Here is a 19,682-nt window from a genome sequence, read left to right as displayed (position 1 = left end):
GCGTTAGCGGACCTTATCTCTATTAGAAAGATGATACAAATGATGGTACAAATAGATGGTAAATGTAATACTAAAACAAAAATTTACGCGAGTTCATGCACACACGGAACATAAACTATTAAATCGAATCATTCTTGGATAAATCCGGTTTTGTTTTGTTGATATGCCCATTTTATTCAAATCGAAATCAAACCGATCGTAATCTACTGTTAAATAATTGGGTTACTACCGAACCAAACTAAACTGTGACCAACCTTACATATAATGGACGGGGCTTGACCTTTCTTTTCCTAGGGTCCTAGCGATAAGAAAGAAAATATCGGCAAAATATCGCCGATATTATCGTTTTTTTGGAGATCCGAAATTTTTTTAACTACCAAAATGATTTTCGTCAAAATATCACGATATTATCGATATTATCGATAATATCGCAATATTATCGATATTATCAATAATATCGCAACATAATACTAAAAAATACTTAAATATGTTGAGAAAACTCAACATATACTTCACTTGATCATAGCTCAAAGGCCATACAAGCTAGGATTTTCTCAGCAGGGGGAATGTGGGTTTTATAGGAAAAATTGCTTGCTCACTGCCCTCACATGGGCGATGTGGGACTCGCGCCAATGGGGAGAAAATCAGAATTTCGGCCGAAATTTTACACCCACTTTAAACAGCCATAACTTTGTCCAAAACGAAACGAAATCAAGCAAGAAAAAAACGAAAGTTGTAGCCCTCGAAGAGACGAAGAGAATGGTACCTCACACGACATCTGAATCGTCGTGGTTTGGCCGGAAAATTCCTCGAAAGTCACTGAGGTCGCCGGAAACTATGTAAGATTCAAATGAGTATAACTTTTTCAATACTCAACGAAATTGAGTGAAACAAAAAGGAAAGTTGTACTACTCGACGAGACGAAGAGATTGATACCTTGCACGCCGGCTAACTCGCCGTGGTTTGGCCGGAAATTGTATCGAAAGCCACTGAGGTCGCCGAAAACTGGGTAAGATTCAAATGAGTATAACTTTTTCAATACGCAACGAAATTGAGTGAAACGAAAAGGAAAGTTGTAGCCCTCAAAGAGACGAAGAGAATGGTACCTCACATGACGTCTGACTCGTTGTGGTTTGGCCGGAAATTGCCTCTAAAGCCAATGAGGTTGCCGGAAACTGGGTAAGATTCAAATGAGTATAACTTTTTCAATACTCAACGAAATTGAGTGAAACAAAAAGGAAAGTTGTACTACTCGACGAGACGAAGAGATTGATACCTTGCACACTGGCCAAAATTCAATTGACACACTCCTGGCTTCCAAAATTCAATTCTTTTACTTTATATAAACTTGAAAAAACATAATCGGCATCCAAATTAAAGTTTAGTCTTATTCAATGTATTGATTTTCAACCGTTAATTGATATACTATAATTTAGAACTTCAACGCCTAGACGCATGCTTATGTGTAAGAAATTTAAAGTGTCAAATTCGGCACATTATTCTTCATCATTTTATTCACTTCCCTTTTTTTTTTTTTTAATATCCTAAATAAAACCTCCAAATATTGTACTAATTAATTATATATAAATGATTATGGTGTGTTTAAATTTCTTTCATTAATTACTACATATTTTCTACACTCACAATGTTTGCCAGCTCGCTATATAATCAACTTAAATCAGTTAAATCCATCATGCAATGCATTTCCTTCCAATTTTTTGTGATAAACTAATAGATAATTGATTAAATAAACATCCTACAAAGTTTCATTAAAAATTTCCAAGTTTTTCTTACAATTTCCGTGGTTTCCATGTAATTTTTATCGATATCGATATTATCCCGATATTTCCATCGATATTTCCGTGTTTTCGGACTACCGATATTTCCGATATTACCGATATTTTCTTCCTTGCTAGCTACTACCAATTGCCATATCCCGTTTACGCACTTTGCATAATGTTGCAAGTTGCAACAAATGCAAACCAAAGAAGTAAAATTTCATACTTAAAAGACAACAAAATCCAAACTTTCATTTCAAAATTAGGCTTATATTTTACACTTTTACTTTTCGTCAGATCTCACTTTAGCCTTTACACTCTATATTAACTTACTCTACCGCTTGCACTTTTTTTTAATTGTTGTGTCACACTTTGCCCCCTACACTCTATATTGTTTCACTTTAACACTTGCACTCTTCCTTAATGTCTCACCTTACCATATTCGCTCAATTAAGTTAAAAAGATCTGTTAATTGTGCTAATGTGGCAAGGACAATTTTGTTTTTTCAACCATGTTAGTAAGACTCATGAATGCAGGAATATGGGTTAACCTCAAATCAAGGTTTGATTTTTTCAAATTAAGAAAAATAAAGAAGAGGAAAGTGATAAAGGTCGAGATTCTCATGACAAAACCCAAAAAATCTATACAAAATGATTTGAAAACTTTAAATTGATTCACGAAGTATTGAAATTCAACACTCTTTTTTATATTTCAACCTTCTATTCTTATATTTTTGTCTTAATCTAGAGAAATCAAAACCTAGTTTGATTTTAACTCACCTCCTATTACCCAAGGGTTCCGCTAGCATGTCATGTCACATGCCACACAACAAAATTAGTTGAAAAGACTAAATTGTTCATGTCACATCAATACAATTAACAAATTTTTTTAACTTAATTGACGGAATAGAGTAAAGTGAGACATTAAGAAAAACTGCACATGTTAAACGTTACACAATAGAAAGTGTAGAAGATATGTGGGATACAAAGAAAAAGTGCAGGTGGTAAAATGAGACAATACAAAGTGTAGATGATAAAGTGAGATTTGATGAATACTATATGTATCATAGCTAAAAATAAGCCTTAAAATTAATACATATGTTTTATCCCGATGATTATATGATTGAAGTTACACCATTTATTGACTAATTAATCAAAAAGTTATAGGCAGCCTTCACTCTTCATAGTCTTGAGAGCAGTATGATTATGCATAATACTGCAAAGCAGAGGTCGGCGTTGGGGCAGTGCCTGTCTGATCGCAACACTCAAAGCAATAGGGCTTGGGTTCATACACACGCGGGCAGCATACACATCTCCCTTCACATTCTACAACATGTTATTCAACAAACAAAATTAAGTCGATTAACTGTGTATAGTACATAACTAATTAATAATTAAATTACTATTGGGGATTAATTAAACTTGTTAATTACATACTGGCTATAGAATATCAGAGTTCTTGAGGAAGAGAGAGAAAGAGTATTTCTTAGAGATTAAGAAAACTGTTATATTTAACACACATCAGTAGAATAAACAGTTACATATATATAGCCTTTGGCTATTCACTCCTAACAAACTCACTCACTAATTACATGTGTAACAAACTTATATTAAACTAATAGAATCAATTCTAGTTATAATGTGACATCTTCATCTTCATCTTTACACCCCCTCAAGCCAAACTTGGAACGAGAAAGAGTACCAAGAGAGAGCTTGGACTGCAGAAACTGAAACCGAGATTTAGATAAGGATTTGGTGTGAATGTCTGCAATTTGGTCTTGACTACACACATACTGCACTCTGACTAAATTGGCAAGAACCAATTCCCGAATGTAATGGTAATCGATCTCCACATGTTTGGTGCGAGCATGGAAGATAGGATTAGAGGCAAGAGATATAGCAGAGAGTTGGGGTGGCAGATAAGGAGAAGCCAAAATCTTTCAACACCTTGCAGACCCAAGTAAGTTCGGCTGCTGTGTGAGCCAAGGACCTATATTCGGCCTCAGTAGATGAACGAGCCACTGTGGTTTGTTTCTTAGCACACCAGCTAATCAAGTTAGAACCCAAAAATACACAGAAACCACTAGTGGACCGTCGATCAAAGGTGCAGCCTGCCCAATCCGCATCCGAGTAGGCAGAGAGATGTAAAGAACCCTAGTTGAACAAAAGACCGTGAGAAACAGTACCTTTGAGAAATCTAAGAATCCGCTTTGCTGCCTGCATATGAGTGACTGTGGGAGCATGCATAAACTGACACACTTGGTTGACAGCAAAGGAAATATCGGGTCGAGTCCAGGTGAGATATTGTAAGGCACCCACAATAGATCGATATTCAGTAGGATTTGGTAACAAGACACCACTGTGATCTAATTTGGAGGAACTGAGGGGAGTGGAACAGGGTTTAGCTCCAGCCATATTGGTCTTGTGCAACAGATCAATGAGATACTTGCCTTGATGCAAAAAGAGACTGGTGGTAGTTCGGTGTACTTCCAAACCCAAAAAATAGTGTAGAATATCAGAGTTCTTGAGGAAGAGAGAGAAAGAGTATTTCTTAGAGATTAAGAAAACTGTTATATTTCACACACATCAGTAGAATAAACAGTTACATATATATAGCCTTTGGCTATTCACTCCTAACAAACTCACTCACTAATTACATGTGTAACAAACTTATATTAAACTAATAGAATCAATTCTAGTTATAATGTGACATCTTCATCTTCATCTTTACTGGCAACGGCGGCCTTGGCGAAGGAAGACAGCCTGGTGTCGTTGAGATAGACATATGGATATGGGAGGCTAGAGAGCCGAGTAGTTGCTTGAGCTTTCATTGTCGTATTACTACAGTTATAAACAGTACGATCGCCATGCAAAATACAATTTTATTGACGCTGGCCATTTTCCAAAAATATTAACAAATAATTAACAAGAATATAATTGATGGGTGGGTTCTGTATCTAAAACTAATCCACCTTAATTTGGATGAGAAACTACATATGTTCGATTGTCCAAATATATACACAAATTTTTAGAAGGTATATTAATGATTATTTTGAATGAATCTGGCAATTAGGCAAGATAATGGTTACAGCATATGTTATATATATACTGATTAGGCAAATTCTTGATTACACATGTTATATATGATTATTATTTTGATTGTCCTTTGCAAATGGAAAAGAAGATTCAAGCAATATTAGGAGAGAAGAAATCAACTCATGCACATGACTTAGGTCATTAGATAAAGATATGATTAGTGATCGATTGAAACGGTCATATGGTTTCAGATTTGAGTATTTTTTGTAGACATGATCTTTGAAATAAACCTAAAAAATAGATGTTTTGAAATATTAAAATACATTATAATATAGGCTCCACAAAAACTTGAATAAAAATTATGTAAAAAAAGTAGTATCACATATCTATCTAGATATATATACATACACACATAAATATCATAAAATTTGCAACTTGATATACTATTACTCAGACAGACTCATTGTCAAAGTGAAGCATGATACAACATATCAATATTAACATATAAAAACACATACAATAAAACATATTAATACAACTTACAGAAACACAAACATCATTAATTAATAAAACAAATAAATTGTATCTTGAATTACGCGTCTGCATGCTTCATTCACGCAGCCATGCAGCCAATCCCGTAGCGAGTACTCGGAAACACAAGAAACAAGCCACTGCACACGATCCCCACCATCAACGGGAAACTCTCCATAACTTCATCCATATCCTTCTCGTGCCCCGGAAACAAACAGTCCGTCACGCGCCGGTCCGAAAATGCGATCGCCACAAACACCATGACAGACATAATGGCGTGAACGAAGTCTGACAGCCCCAATTTGTACCTCTCCTCCTTCGGCACCTCCACCCCCAGGCCCGGTTTAAATACCGCTAGTCCTTTCGGCGTCACGAATCCGTAGTACAACTTCCCGTCAGGCCCACGGAAACTGTCCGTGAAGTGGAAGAAGAAGCATGAGAGGGTGCACATGCCAAGGAGCACGAGTGTCATCATAGTGGTGACGCCCGTGCACTCTCCGGTTCTGTAGATAGCGGGGAGCACCATTTCAAAGGTTAAGAGAGTGCCTGTGGGGAGAAAGTTGGCCAGCATTGAGGTCTTGGATAGGGTTTTCTGGACCCCTTTGGCAACGGCACGGCGTTTGCGGCCGTGTAAGTGGTCCGGGTTCAGTCGGAGCAAAGGCAGAGGGTGAGATGAAGAAGAAGTTGGCGGCGGCTTTGGTGGTGACTTGGCGGACTCGTCGTCGTGCGGGTCCCCGTAGACTGCATTGTTATAGATTTTGATTCCAACTCCATCGCTTTTTTGGTCCATTTTTGTAGTTGTTCTTCTCTTTGGGCAAATTCGATCAATTGGTATTCTGGATATGGATTTTAATTTTCAAACGGTTTTTCAATTACATTTATATAGAGGCTTTGTCACTAGTTTAAATTCAAATTTAGGTAGTTATCAACGGTTATTGGTGAAATGATAACTGTTTCATATAGTTAACTGTTCAAAATCTTTTTTTTTTTTTTCTGAAAAATAATTCAAACAATTTACAAAACATTTTTTTTTCTAGTTACTTATTAGATATATTCTCTTTGGAAGCAAAGCATGCAACACACAAGGGTTATTATAGTCGAGGTATCTGAATTTGATTCCCCATCTCTATAATTGTTTATAGTGAAAAAAAATTGACATGTTAATCATGTATGAACGATTAGATTATTTTAGTATAATCAGTGTTTGAAATATCTATATCGGTGAAAATATTGATATGTAAATTTGTAGAAATATCAATATCAATATATATTGCTTTCGATACAAAATGATGGAAATTTTCTAAAAAGGGTGATTTGCCAATCCAAATCATTCTCGGATAGCACCTGCTCCAGTAGAAATTTCTCTAATTTAAAATGAAACTTATAAGAAATATCGCAGTTTGTCAATATTTTAACTGATCATTGGAAAATATTGTTGAAGTCTAGCAAATTTAGCCAAAATTTAAGAGTTTATTCAATATGAGTGAAGTTTAAACTGCACCCTCCAAATTTAAGAGTTTCTTGATTAATTTGGACCCACGATTATGCATGATTAATTTGGACCCAATATTATGCTGATGTTGATTACCAAATGTACCACTCCATTCCAAGTGTGCGGCTGAGAGATGATGGTAAGACTTCAAAATTTCATGTCGTCTTCATAAATTTTCGAGGTCACCAATTTTTTTCACTGTGATTACGTATTGATCTTGCACATCAAGTTTGTACAGACTTCTCGACGTTTCATGAATCAAACAGAAAACTGGAAGAGACATGACAAATTGGAAGTGCTAGAAACCTCCAATGCCTCCCATATTAAACCACTCTTCCACTCTAAACTTGCTCAAACGATCGACGCACTCCAATCACAAAACAGTCCAGTCCAATCCAGTCCTGCGTAGCAAACAGACCCTAATCGAGCAATTTCACCTAAGAACATGTCACCTGCTCTCTGCCTCTCAATCTCTCTCTCTCCACTCTGCAAATCCCAGGACATTTCAAAGGACACCCAACTCCCCAAAAACCCTAAAAAACAGAACCCATGTCACAAAACTCCCTCAAACTTCAAATCTACCAGAAGGTCGCTGTTAAATTCCACTTCACTGGGACTGACCCTGTTAGGAGCTGCAGGACCCCTCTCTGTTTCTAACCCTGCAAAAGCAGAGCCAGAGCCAGAGAGCCCGGCCGCGTCGACTTCGAGCAGAATGTCATACTCCAGGTTCTTGGAATACTTGGACCAAGACGCTGTGAAGAAGGTGGACTTGTTTGAGAACGGCACCGTCGCGATCGCCGAGATTTTTAATCCGGCGTTGGAAAAAGTCCAGAGGGTTAAGATTCAGTTGCCTGGACTGCCACCGGAGCTGCTGAGGAAAATGAGACAGAAGAACGTAGATTTTGCAGCTCATCCAATGGAGGTTAATTGGTTGCCTGCAGTGCTGGATTTGTTGGGAAATTTTGCTTTTCCTTTGATCCTGCTCGGGACATTGCTGTTGAGGAGTAGTTCTTCAAACGTGCCAGGAGGCCCCAACTTGCCTTTTGGACTTGGAAGGTATACAATTTACCAACTATCTCATATATGGCATTAGCTAGTTTTAATTTTCCGGAAAAACTTTAGCAGTGCACCTTTAAGTAATGAACTTCTTTCGATTTGCTCTCTCGATTTTTAATTTGTTTTTATCATTTGAATGGACGAAATTAATAATTTAGAAGGCAACTGTTAATTTGTTTTTGTCATTTGAACGGACGAAATTAATAGTTTAGAAGGCAAATCAAAACAACGGACTAAGTTTAGGTTGCATTGCTAAATACTTGGCATAAATTTTGTACTTCATATTAAGTCAAGGCGGAAATTCTGTATGAATGACATATGTTCTTTATTAAGGAATGCACAAAAGTTCTCTATTGTACAATATTGTTGAAGAACGTATCGACTCCATGTTGATACGTTTCGTTGACGATGATGATATTGCCACATTATTGATAACACATCAATAATAAAGAACAGACGTCTTTACATTTTTTTTTTTTAATCTTTTTGTCAAACGATAAAATTGTTCGATTAGATATTAGATTAGGAAGCCGACATGATTATAACCCATGTTGTGGTGCAAGGGCACACTCATCTCCACCACTGTAAGTTAGGGTGTTTAACGTTCATGATTTGATTCAACTGAATACTTGACATGATTTCCGTACTCTTATATTATATGGAGCAACAGGAGCACAGCCAAGTTTCAGATGGAGCCCAATACAGGGGTGACATTTGATGATGTGGCCGGAGTCGATGAAGCAAAGCAAGATTTCCAAGAGATTGTTGAATTCCTGAAAACCCCAGAAAAGTTTTCTGCAGTTGGAGCAAGAATTCCCAAAGGGGTTCTTCTTGTGGGGCCGCCAGGGACCGGAAAGACACTGCTGGCCAAGGCCATTGCAGGTGAAGCGGGAGTGCCTTTTTTCTCTCTGTCGGGATCAGAGTTCATTGAGATGTTTGTGGGAGTAGGAGCTTCTAGGGTTAGAGATTTGTTCAACAAGGCGAAGGCGAATTCTCCGTGCCTGGTTTTCATTGACGAGATAGATGCTGTGGGGAGGCAGAGAGGCACAGGAATCGGCGGCGGAAATGATGAGAGGGAGCAAACTCTGAATCAGCTGCTCACTGAAATGGATGGGTTTAGTGGGAACAGTGGAGTGATTGTCATCGCCGCCACAAACCGCCCTGAAATTCTTGATTCTGCTTTGCTTAGGGCTGGCAGATTCGACAGGCAGGTAAGCTAGCTGTTACTTGTGTTCCAAGCTTTCCAACTTTCTTAAGTTTTTGAGCTGTGACTGGTATTCGAAAACCGGGTTAATTTTGTCGTGTTTCTCGGGCAGGTTAGCGTTGGATTACCGGATATAAGGGGAAGAGAAGAGATGCTAAAAGTTCACAGCAGCAATAAGAGGCTTGATAAGGATGTTTCTCTGAGTGTTATTGCCATGAGAACTCCTGGATTCAGCGGTGCAGACCTTGCAAACCTCATGAATGAAGCTGCCATTCTTGCTGGTAGGAGAGGCAAAAATCAGATAACAATGAAGGAAATCGATGACTCGATTGATCGAATTGTGGCAGGGATGGAAGGCACAAAAATGACTGATGGGAAGAGCCGAGTTCTTGTGGCTTATCATGAAGTTGGCCACGCTATTTGTGCGTAAGTTTGCATTCATTCTTCATTTAGCTGTCGCAAACGTAGGTTAGGTCAGTAATACAGCAACTTTTTTCAAGCCTTTTGAACTAAATGTTATGTATTCTTTGTGAACTGCAGGACACTGACTCCCGGCCACGATCCAGTGCAGAAGGTCTCCTTGATTCCTCGAGGCCAAGCACGCGGTTTGACATGGTTCATACCAGGCGAAGATCCTACTCTTGTTTCTAAGCAACAACTATTTGCTAGAATAGTTGGAGGTCTAGGAGGTAGGGCAGCAGAAGAGGTGATTTTTGGGGAACCAGAAATAACAACTGGTGCAGCAGGAGACTTGCAACAAGTCACACAGATAGCAAGACAGGTAAATACATAATACTTTAATTAACGCAAGTGTAGAATGAGAAAACGAGAGTGTGAAAATCACTTCCCAATCTTAAATGTCAAGAACTATGTACCAAAAAGTACTAGAGAAAGTTTACAAGTTTGCCATTCTTTGCAGATGGTGACAATGTTTGGGATGTCGGAGATTGGACCCTGGGCGCTGATAGATCCGGCAACACAAAACAGCGATGTCGTGCTGAGGATGCTGGCAAGAAACATCATGTCTGAGAAGCTGGCGGAGGACATTGATTTGTCAGTGAGACAGATAATTGAAAACGCATATGAGATGGCTAAGAAGCATGTGAGGAACAACAGGGAGGCCATTGATAAGTTAGTAGAAGTGCTTTTGGAAAAGGAGATTCTCACAGGAGATGAATTCAGAGCAATTCTTTCTGAATTCACAGATACTTCTATGGCAAAGTTGGATAGGAAATCAGTAAGGGCGATGATTGAAGCCTAGGCATATATCACCATACATGTACAAACTTTTTGCTATCACATACTTGTAAATAATGTAAATCACTCAGTAACTTTTGGATACATTTGTAGACGTGGATAGAGTTACATTAAATATAACATACTACTATGTCTATATATTCGAATTTGAATTTCTCATGCTCGTAACAAACTTTTTTTAGGAAAAGTACTTTCTAAAAAAGTATTTCCAAAGAGTACCAGCCCGAAATTAACAATTAAGCACGTACTAACCTTTTTCAACAAACGTGTGGTTAAGTCACTCTGTTTTACTACTTTGTTACGTGCCGAGACTTCTCCCCAAATCCAATCCAATCCAATCCAATCCAATCCCCATAACCCAAGTGCATGGTTCGGCTTCCAAACCCAACCGCCAACAACTGTAATTCAAACTTTGGCTCCAAGAAGGAGCAATGTCTCCATCTCCTCAGCCGGTGCTCCACCTTCAAACACCTCTCTCAGATCCACGCCCAAATCCAAGTCTCCGGCTTTCAAAACGACCACTTTCTCCTCACCCAACTCATCCGCTTCTGCGCCTCGTCTCCCGCCAAAAACTTCGCCTACGCCCGAAACCTCCTAGACCACTCTGAGTCTTCCCCGCCGTCTTCATGGAACTTCCTCATCCGTGGCTGCGCCTCCAGCGACTCGCCCCGAGAGGCCATCTGGGTCTTTCGAGCAATGCTCGCCCGCGGCGTTCGACCCAACCAGCTCACCTTCCCTTTCCTGATCAAGTCCTGCGCTTCGGCCGCCGCGTTGAAAGAAGGGAGGCAAGTGCATGTGGGAGTCGTGAAGTGTGGGTTGGACTGTGATGTTTATGTTCAGAACAATCTGGTTCATTTTTATGGGGAGTGTAAGAAGATTAAAGATGCGCGGAAAGTGTTCGATGAAATGTCTGAGAGAAGTGTTGTTTCCTGGAATGCAATTATAACCGCTTGCGTTGAGAATTTTTGGTTGGATGAGGGAATTGAGTACTTTATGAAGATGCGGGGTTGTGGGTTTGAGCCAGACGAGACTACAATGGTGGTAGTGTTGAATGCGTCCTCGGAGCTTGGGAACTTGAGCATTGGGAGATGGGTTCATTCCCAAGTGATTGAAAGAGGGTTGGCTTTGAATTGTCAGTTGGGTACTGCACTTGTGGACATGTATGCAAAGTCTGGGGATTTGGGTTATGCTAGGATAGTTTTCAATAAGATGGAGACGCGGAATGTGTGGACGCGGAGTGCCATGATTCTAGGGTTAGCACAGCATGGGTTTGCCAAGGAAGCCCTTGAAATTTTCCGGAAGATGCTGAGCTCGTCAGTACGCCCAAATTATGTCACCTTTCTTGGGGTTCTCTGTGCTTGTAGCCATGCTGGACTGGTAGAAGATGGCTACCGATACTTCAATGATATGGAACATGTACATGGGATTAAACCCATGATGGTACACTATGGTGCTATGGTGGATATCTTAGGTCGTGCTGGCCGTCTCAACGAGGCCTATAGCTTCATGAGGAGCATGCCCCTTGACCCTGATCCCATTGTATGGAGGACATTGCTTAGTGCATGCACTACTCATAGTGCTAAGGACAATGAAGGGGTAGGAAACAAAGTAAGAGAGAAGCTGCTTGAATTAGAGCCGAAAAGGGGTGGGAATCTTGTGATGGTCGCAAACATGTATGCTGAAGTTGGGATGTGGGAGAAAGCCGCAAATTTGAGGAAGGTTATGAAAGAAAGACGGATGAAGAAGATGGCGGGGGAGAGTTGCATTGAGTTAGGCGGGTCTGTCCATAAGTTCTTTTCCGGCTATGATTCCCAAGCTGGTTACGAGACTATCTACCACTTACTAGATGTATTGAGCTTGCACATGAAGTTAGTTAACATGTAATCAAAATCAATTGTCATGTAACCTCTTTTATTCAAAATTCATTATCAGTGAATTTACTCTGCAAGCCCGAATTGTGATTTCTAGGATTCAAGAAACTCTGTATTTCAGTCGTAATGGAATTCATTACATTCCGAAAAGGGTCCTCGTTGTTAGTATGTGATCGTTAATAAAATGAACCCCTTCGAGAAGCATTTTCGATCCCAAAGAAAATGGAAGAAAAAGAAGCATCTGTAGTTTCAATAACTAAAAACAGGAAGTTTGCAAATCCTTGACCCCTCCGACAATGAGCCTCTGTTTTCCCATACTATGCAGATTGCACATACAGTAGCCCGAAAGAAAGAACGAAAGAGAAAACTGCTACCGAAACAAACATATTGACCACAAAGAGAATCCTTTTACAAGTGCCCTATTATTTCTACTAGAGATGTGTAAGTGCCAAATACAACAACTGCAGCACTCAGTACTAATATAAGCCCTATAATCAACATCTCACATCCGAGGCGTCGATAAATACCTGAAATTTTAAGGTAGCAAAAGCACGGCAATATAATCGATGCTGTTACACTCAGAAAAGCTCCGACAAGTGACATGAGATAAGCGAAAAATGGAATAGCCAAAGCTACTACAACGGTGCTGATCACCAAGGTGGTGCTGGCTAACATGCCGATGAGTCTTTTGTTGTAGTGACTCGGAAACTTCTTCTTTGCAGCATTTACAACTGGTGTAACCATCAAAGCATATTTGGATATCGGATTGACCAGCGTGGTGTATATCGCGACTTTTGAGCTAATTTTGTGAGTTGGGAGATTTAATGTTATCTGTGATTGAACCGTAGATCCAAACATTAGGTACCCGAAAACTGCCATTGATGCATAACAGATGGTGCACAAGATGAAGCATAGGAGAAGAACCTGCAACAAAGAAACAGCGGATTGATAAATATGCTGAAACAAAATAGCATGAATGTCACTTGGTAACAAGTTTTTACTTACATTGGAGAACTGACGTTTGTTTTTCATTGAAGTGTAGAGGGTAGGGAACACCGGATGTGCGCAGTAACAAAAGGCATACAAGCTAACAGCGGTAGGGATTCCATTCCACTTCAGTGGTGTGCCCTCTTGATGAAATCCGATTCCTTCAAAAGCACCAATCCACAAAATCGAACCGAGGATGATGGCAGATGCTAAAACTCCACTTGCAGACACATAAGAAAGAAGGCTCAGGTTATCTAACCAAACTGTTGGCAGAATAATGAGGGCAACAACAATTATGAAGCACTGTTCTCCGCCAATTCTTAATCCAGCCACGTCTAATTCCACGCCGGGAAATAAGTTGTGTAAGTTATCTCCTTCTAAAATTAGGAACCCTGTTGCAACGAAGTAGAGTTCTACATTCATGAAAATCGACAGCAGAATTCTTCCCTTCTTCCCGAATGCGCGCTCACCTATATCCGGATAAGTTCTGATATCAGAATCCACATCCATGCATCTCTGGATTAACAAGCCCGAGTAGAAGGCTGAAGCCGCGATTAAGAAAAGGAAGATCAAGCTTAGCCATCCTCCTGATGCTAGTGCATAAGGAACTGACAGTATCCCTACTCCTGAAAACCCAAAAAAAAAAAAAAAAAGCACAATTTTCGATATTAAAATCTCGTACTCTCCTGAGCTAGAAGTGAAGAACATTTTAAATGCAAATGTAACAATATGAAATCATACACAGATCAGAATTCATGGTTCCACATGAACTAGATTATATATAGCCCCGGGTAGCGATTTTCGTACTTCACTATTTTTTCATATCAACTCCTCTTCGTTTTCCCGCGTTTAGGTCGAATAAATCAAAGGAGAATATAGTGACAGAAGAAAGAGGAGAAGCTCAAACAGAAGAAACGAGAGTGTGAAAATCACTACCCGTCTCTCACATGAGGTTAGGCTACCATTAGGCTAACAATGTGAAAATAACATAATAATTTGTTCATAACTAACTTTTGTTGTGTGCAGAATGAAGAGGCAAGAAATTCTAGCAAGAAACACCAAAAAAGTTGAGAAGGTGATAAGTTCGTAACTTAATTAAGCTTTCTTAAAAAAAATCAATCTGAGAAGTAGATAATTACCTGAGAGTGCATTGAGCCCATTAAAACAGGTTTTGAGGAAGGAGGTTGTGGCTGTAGTTTGGTGATGAAAGCTCGACTCTAGTTTTTCTTCTACCTTGCTTCCAGCTTGCTCATGTTGCTCCTCACCAAGGATTAGAGGCAAGCTCAAGGATGATGACTTTTCTGAAGAATCAGCATCCATTGAGAGAGAGAGAGAGAGAGAGAGAGAGAGAGAGAGAGAGAGAGAGAGAGAGAGAGAGAGGTGTCAAAAGAACTAGAAGGGAAGAACAAGAATGAATCCAGACATATATTATATGTAAGGCTGGTGATGATGTATATATGTAAATTTGGTAGTATGTAGTGTTTAAAAATACTTAAAAAAGGTTTCAAACTGCACACTGTTTTTGTTTTGTCCTAATTAAGATTCATTAGGTTTGGGAGCAGGAACGAATGCGACGACGAGTCGACTCAATGCTGCAAAACTACTATTTATATTTTTTAATTTTTGCACAATTGTAGGAGCCAGCTTTTTTCCCAGAAAAAAATGCAGTGTTCTATGACACATACATACATACATACAGAAGATGACAGTACATTAATACAGGCAAAAAAACAAAATAATAACACTGAGAGGGACTTATCTTTGAAACTTGAGTAACTAAAATACGAACACAACAAAACAGCATCTGCTCCATATTTTGTATATTATTCATAGAAAAAACATAACCAAAGTTGTTGAGTAATTATTTACCACAAAAAAAGTTGTTGGGTAATTTCAAAATCGTTTAAAAGGCCGAAATCCTAGGGACCATTGACAGTCCATGCTCTTCATATAAAATACGGTTATAACTTATGCGCAGTTATTGACTCCAAAAATTAAAATAGGCAGATAGTATTTGTCTATTTACTCTCCGAATATTTAAATAGTTCGAGTAGTGATTTTCGCACTTCATTATTCTTTATATTCACTCCTTTTTATTTTTTAGTGTTTAGATTGAAAAAAATCAAAGAGAATCTAAAAATACAAAAGAGGAGTGCAAATAGAAAAAACGAGAACATGAAAATCACAACCCCTCTCTCATATGAGGTTAAGCTACCATTAGACTAACAAGGTGAAAATAACATAAGCAAAGTTGTCGAGTAAGTATTTACCACAAAATAAAGTTGTTGAGTACTTTTAAAATTGTTGAGTTGAAGCCAAAATCCTAGGGACCATTAATAATGTATGCTCTTCATATAATATAAGGAAAACTAATGAAAATGACTTGAAAACTTTGAGTTTTAATGATAAAGACAAAATAAAGGGTAAAATGAATAGTACCATAATTGACTTTTTAGTGTAAAAATATGATTTTTCGTTAAAGTGAACAATACCAGAAGTTTTTCATTCAAATTCTCTATAATATATGATTATACGAGTTATCGACTCCAAAAACAAAACGATGAAAAGGAGAGCAGTTATATTCTTAAATATGTAGCCTCGTGATGTTAGAGCAACTCCACCGTGGGAGTTTGCTCAGGGGACAGTGGACCAAACAGGGCCCGAGAGCTCGAGTGACACACTCCAGCATTGGGAGCCCGAGGGACAGGGAAGGCCTAAGCGCCAGGCCCGTGGGGAATTGCCAACCCGAGAGCTCGAGGTGGATTTAACGTAGGGCGACGTCAGCCATAATATAAAATATTAATAAAAATAAAGTAAAATAAAAATAAATTAAAAAAAAAACTAAAACCCAAGCTTCGAACTCAACGGCTCTCGCCGGAGTTCGTCGCCGAGGTGATGAACACCCACAGACAAATGGCAAAGATGGGTGGCTGAGGTGTGGGAACTGCTAAGCTTGAAAAATGGCACAAAAAATGGCAGAGATGAGTGGCAGAGATGGGTCGCCAGAGATCGGGACCGTTGATGGAGGCTGAGGTGGGTGGGATGGTGAAGATGGAGGAAGAGAGGCGGCGGTGGGGTGGTGAAGATGGAGGAAGAGAGGCGAGGAGGGATTGGTGCGTTGGGGGCAGGGGGAGACGGGTTGAAAACCGGGTGTGGCTGAGCTGGAGAAAAAGAAAGAAAAAATGGTGCGTTGGCACCATGTGAAAAGAAGAAAATAATAATAAAAAAAAGGTTTTGGAATGGTGTGCTGCACCATGTGAAAAGAAATAATAAAAATAATTTTTTAATAGAAAATGGTACAAATTATAAATCATATTTGAAATTACAAATAAAATTATTTTGTATTATTTAGAAAAAAAAAAATATTTTATTGCCTATTGCCAGAGTTATTGAAGTGCAACGGTGAAGATGCAAAAGGTGATTACTGCTTATTTATGGTAATTACTGTTCACTTAATGGATAACATAGTGTATTATTATCTGGGGAGGACTCCCACGGTGGAGTTGCTCTTAGGGTATAAAAAGCCTTAAAGTGGGATGGTGAATCTGCCTACACATGATACATGTGATTTGGATTGACAGATATGATTGGTCTGCTGTTGCACTGCTTTTTGATTAATAAATGTGATTAGGTCAGAAGTCTCATCAGATTTAAGAAGAAGAAATCAAAATAGGGTATATTTAATTTGACATGCTGCATGAACTGCTTTGAATTAGTAAATGGGAGAATTGCACACTAAAGAAATCAAAGCACGGCTAATTTCGTATCAGTTCACTCAGTTTGTGGATTTTCAAATCAAAAGGGGTCAGGATTCCCAATGCAAAGGAGATGTTATTTTAATTGGGAGGGTATTAAAAATTAGGCTAAAAACAAAGAAGAAAGATTTCTACATTTTTGTTTTCTTTCTGCACATTTATATTTATTTATGATTATTCGATCGAAAAAAATTAAAGGAGAATCAAATAACAGAATTAGGTATAAAAGGAAAATGGTTGTGTTCAAATCTTTACCCAAAAGATAAACCCTAACCAACCAAGGTTTTGAACGCAAAAATGAATTAGAGCCTTACATCATCTCGATCACATTACTTATTAATTTTGAGTTCGATTCTTACATTCTAACGGCACGAAGAAAGTACTTGACAAGGCATTTAGTCGATTAAAGAAAGCCATGCAAAATGAGGTACTCGATTGGTGGCCATATTCAAATTCAGAACCAGCCTTCCCTGACATGTCATCGTCCTGTAATTTGTTTTGCTTTTTATGTGGGAGAAACCCATCATGGTTTCCTGCCTCCATGACCCAGAGAGACACACATAAATAGACAAAGAAAAGAGAGTAAATTGTAGCAATGGTCTCTCAACTTTAATCAAATTGAAGAAATGATCATTCAACTAAAAATCCATTATCATTGTTTCCTCAACTTATCAAAATATGTAGCTATAGTTATTTTCATCAATTTCGTCAAAATTTTGTCAAAATAAGTTATGTTGGAATAACCATTTATATAATTAGGATCCCTCAACTCATCAAAGTGTGTAATTATGATCATTTTCGTCAACCACGTCAAAAAAAATTGTCAAAACGAGTTATGTTGGAATGACAATTGCTACAATTGGGTTAAAGTTAAGGGACAATTTCTTCAGTTGAATTAAAATTGAGGGACCAATAGTAATGAATTTTTAGTTGAGAGACCATAGCTGTACGTTTTGATAAGTTGAGGGATCAATGGTAATGTATTTTTAGTTGAGAGACCATTACTCCAATTGAGTTAAAGTTAAGAGATCATAACTACAATTTACGCAAGAAAAGAATGTGAAAGTTGTTTAATTTGATGCAGATGTTGAGATTACCTCGACAACAGGGAAAGAAAGAAGAAAAACCTGGACAGTGCGCAGTTGATAAGAAACTTCATACAAATTAATGTATAAAGGGCTAAAGGGTAGAGTGTATTTTTCACTTGATCTACTACAATCGTGGCTCTTGGCTCTGGTGAATCAGTGTCACCCCACTTCCCCACTTCCCCAATCAATCATTGCTGTACCACACCATAAAAAACATTGATTGGATATGGCCCATAGATTTTTTATTTGAACGCTGCTTGGCTGCTGAAGTTTCAGCAAAAGCTCTTGCTTATACCTAATTCTCAATGAACATATGTTTAAGTTTTGATTAAAGAGCAAAAGTTGCTGTTTACACCTAATTTTGGATAAACATGTGTTCAAGTTTTGATTTCTTTAATCAAAACTTGGACACGCATTCATCCAAAATTAGGTGTAAGCAGAGTTCTTGCCAAAACGTTCAGCAGCCAAGTATTTTCCTTTTTATTTTGATGAGACTGGGGAAAAGTTTTTTGAGTGCGGGGTTATATAATATTATTAATTTACGTATTGTAAAGGAAGTGAATTATATAATTAATCTGTAAATAGTAGATTACGACTATGTCAGACATGCTCAATTAAGTTTAAATTTAATAACATCACACGACATGCACATGTCTTAATTAAGATGATTTATTATAAACCAAAATTATTGTACAGTACTACCAAGAAAAAGTGAACTTTTTTGTTACAATCTTAAGGAGAAAAATTTGTAGGAAGCTTTTTGAGTGACACTAGTCATACTAGCATCCACTCAAAATATGTCACTTGGTAAGCATTAAGTACAATATTTGTCGTAACTTTTATATTTAAAGTTTTCAGAATTTTCTCCTAATTAATATACACCGTGAAATTTATCTAATGTCCTGTTTTTTCCTCCATTCCACTTATTCTTTTTCTTTGTCAGATTTTCTGCCCAGCCTTCTTTTCCCCTTTCGTTGTTTTGTTGTATTTTCTTTGAAAAATCTGGAAAAATTAAGAACCCACATTCTCTAACTTGTCATATCATGGGAACTAGAAAGCGACCAACATTGTCCTTTTATTCAATATAATAGTTGATTTCATTATATAAACTTGACTTGATTAACGAATGACTCTCTAACATCCAACAAAGATGATACAAATTAGAGATAATATAATGTTTAGATAAAGATGCATCCATGATTCTATTGGTTTCTGTGAATCAGCCTCATATTATCATACGATGTTACTAATTTATGAATTATAGTAAAAGTGAATGATATAGTTGATATATAAATAGTGGATCAATAACATTATGACAGTACCAGACAAGTTTAATTTAGTTTAAATTGAATAACGTCACGCGAAATGAATGAACCTTGATTAATATGATTTATTATAAAATAATTATTGTGCAGTGCTAAAATAGTGCCAAGAAAAAGTGAAACTTGTTATATCTAGGACCATATAATTTCTTATGCTGAACGGATAAGGATAGGTAAATCCTATGATTCCTATCGTCTTGGTGTGGAATGGAAAATCTAGTTGATAGGGTTTGGATTTTCATTGGAAACTCATGTGGGAGGCAGGGAGGGTTCTAGTTGCTATATGTTCTACAATTTTTAGCAATT

The 19,682-nt window shown here is 38.0% G+C and overlaps 3 protein-coding genes across 3 annotated transcripts; 1 reads left to right on the top strand and 2 right to left on the bottom strand.

Moving 5' to 3' along the window:
* Positions 1–5,273: 5,273 nt before the first annotated feature.
* LOC103421500 (protein DMP8) lies at positions 5,274–6,178 on the bottom strand. The gene has a single exon (XM_008359541.3). It carries the CDS (start codon positions 6,132–6,134, stop codon positions 5,427–5,429), a length of 708 nt encoding a protein of 235 aa, XP_008357763.1. The 5' UTR covers positions 6,135–6,178; the 3' UTR covers positions 5,274–5,426.
* Positions 6,179–7,141: 963 nt separating this feature from the next.
* On the top strand, positions 7,142–12,301 carry LOC103442354 (ATP-dependent zinc metalloprotease FTSH 6, chloroplastic). Its single transcript, XM_029107812.2, has 6 exons — positions 7,142–7,892; positions 8,563–9,103; positions 9,209–9,522; positions 9,637–9,877; positions 10,016–10,333; positions 10,783–12,301. Exons 1-6 carry the CDS (start codon positions 7,282–7,284, stop codon positions 12,235–12,237), a joined length of 3,480 nt encoding a protein of 1,159 aa, XP_028963645.1. The 5' UTR covers positions 7,142–7,281; the 3' UTR covers positions 12,238–12,301.
* A 146-nt stretch (positions 12,302–12,447) lies between these two features.
* Positions 12,448–14,983, bottom strand: LOC103442353 (amino acid transporter AVT1I). Its single transcript, XM_008381133.4, has 3 exons — positions 14,351–14,983; positions 13,230–13,837; positions 12,448–13,148 (listed from the first exon to the last, which is right to left on the bottom strand). Exons 1-3 carry the CDS (start codon positions 14,529–14,531, stop codon positions 12,633–12,635), a joined length of 1,305 nt encoding a protein of 434 aa, XP_008379355.2. The 5' UTR covers positions 14,532–14,983; the 3' UTR covers positions 12,448–12,632.
* Between the last annotated feature and the right edge of the window lie 4,699 nt (positions 14,984–19,682).

Source organism: Malus domestica, chromosome 09 (assembly GCF_042453785.1).
Source record: "Malus domestica chromosome 09, GDT2T_hap1".
NCBI classification, from domain to species: Eukaryota; Viridiplantae; Streptophyta; class Magnoliopsida; order Rosales; family Rosaceae; genus Malus; species Malus domestica.
This window is presented reverse-complemented; position numbering and strand designations above follow the sequence as displayed.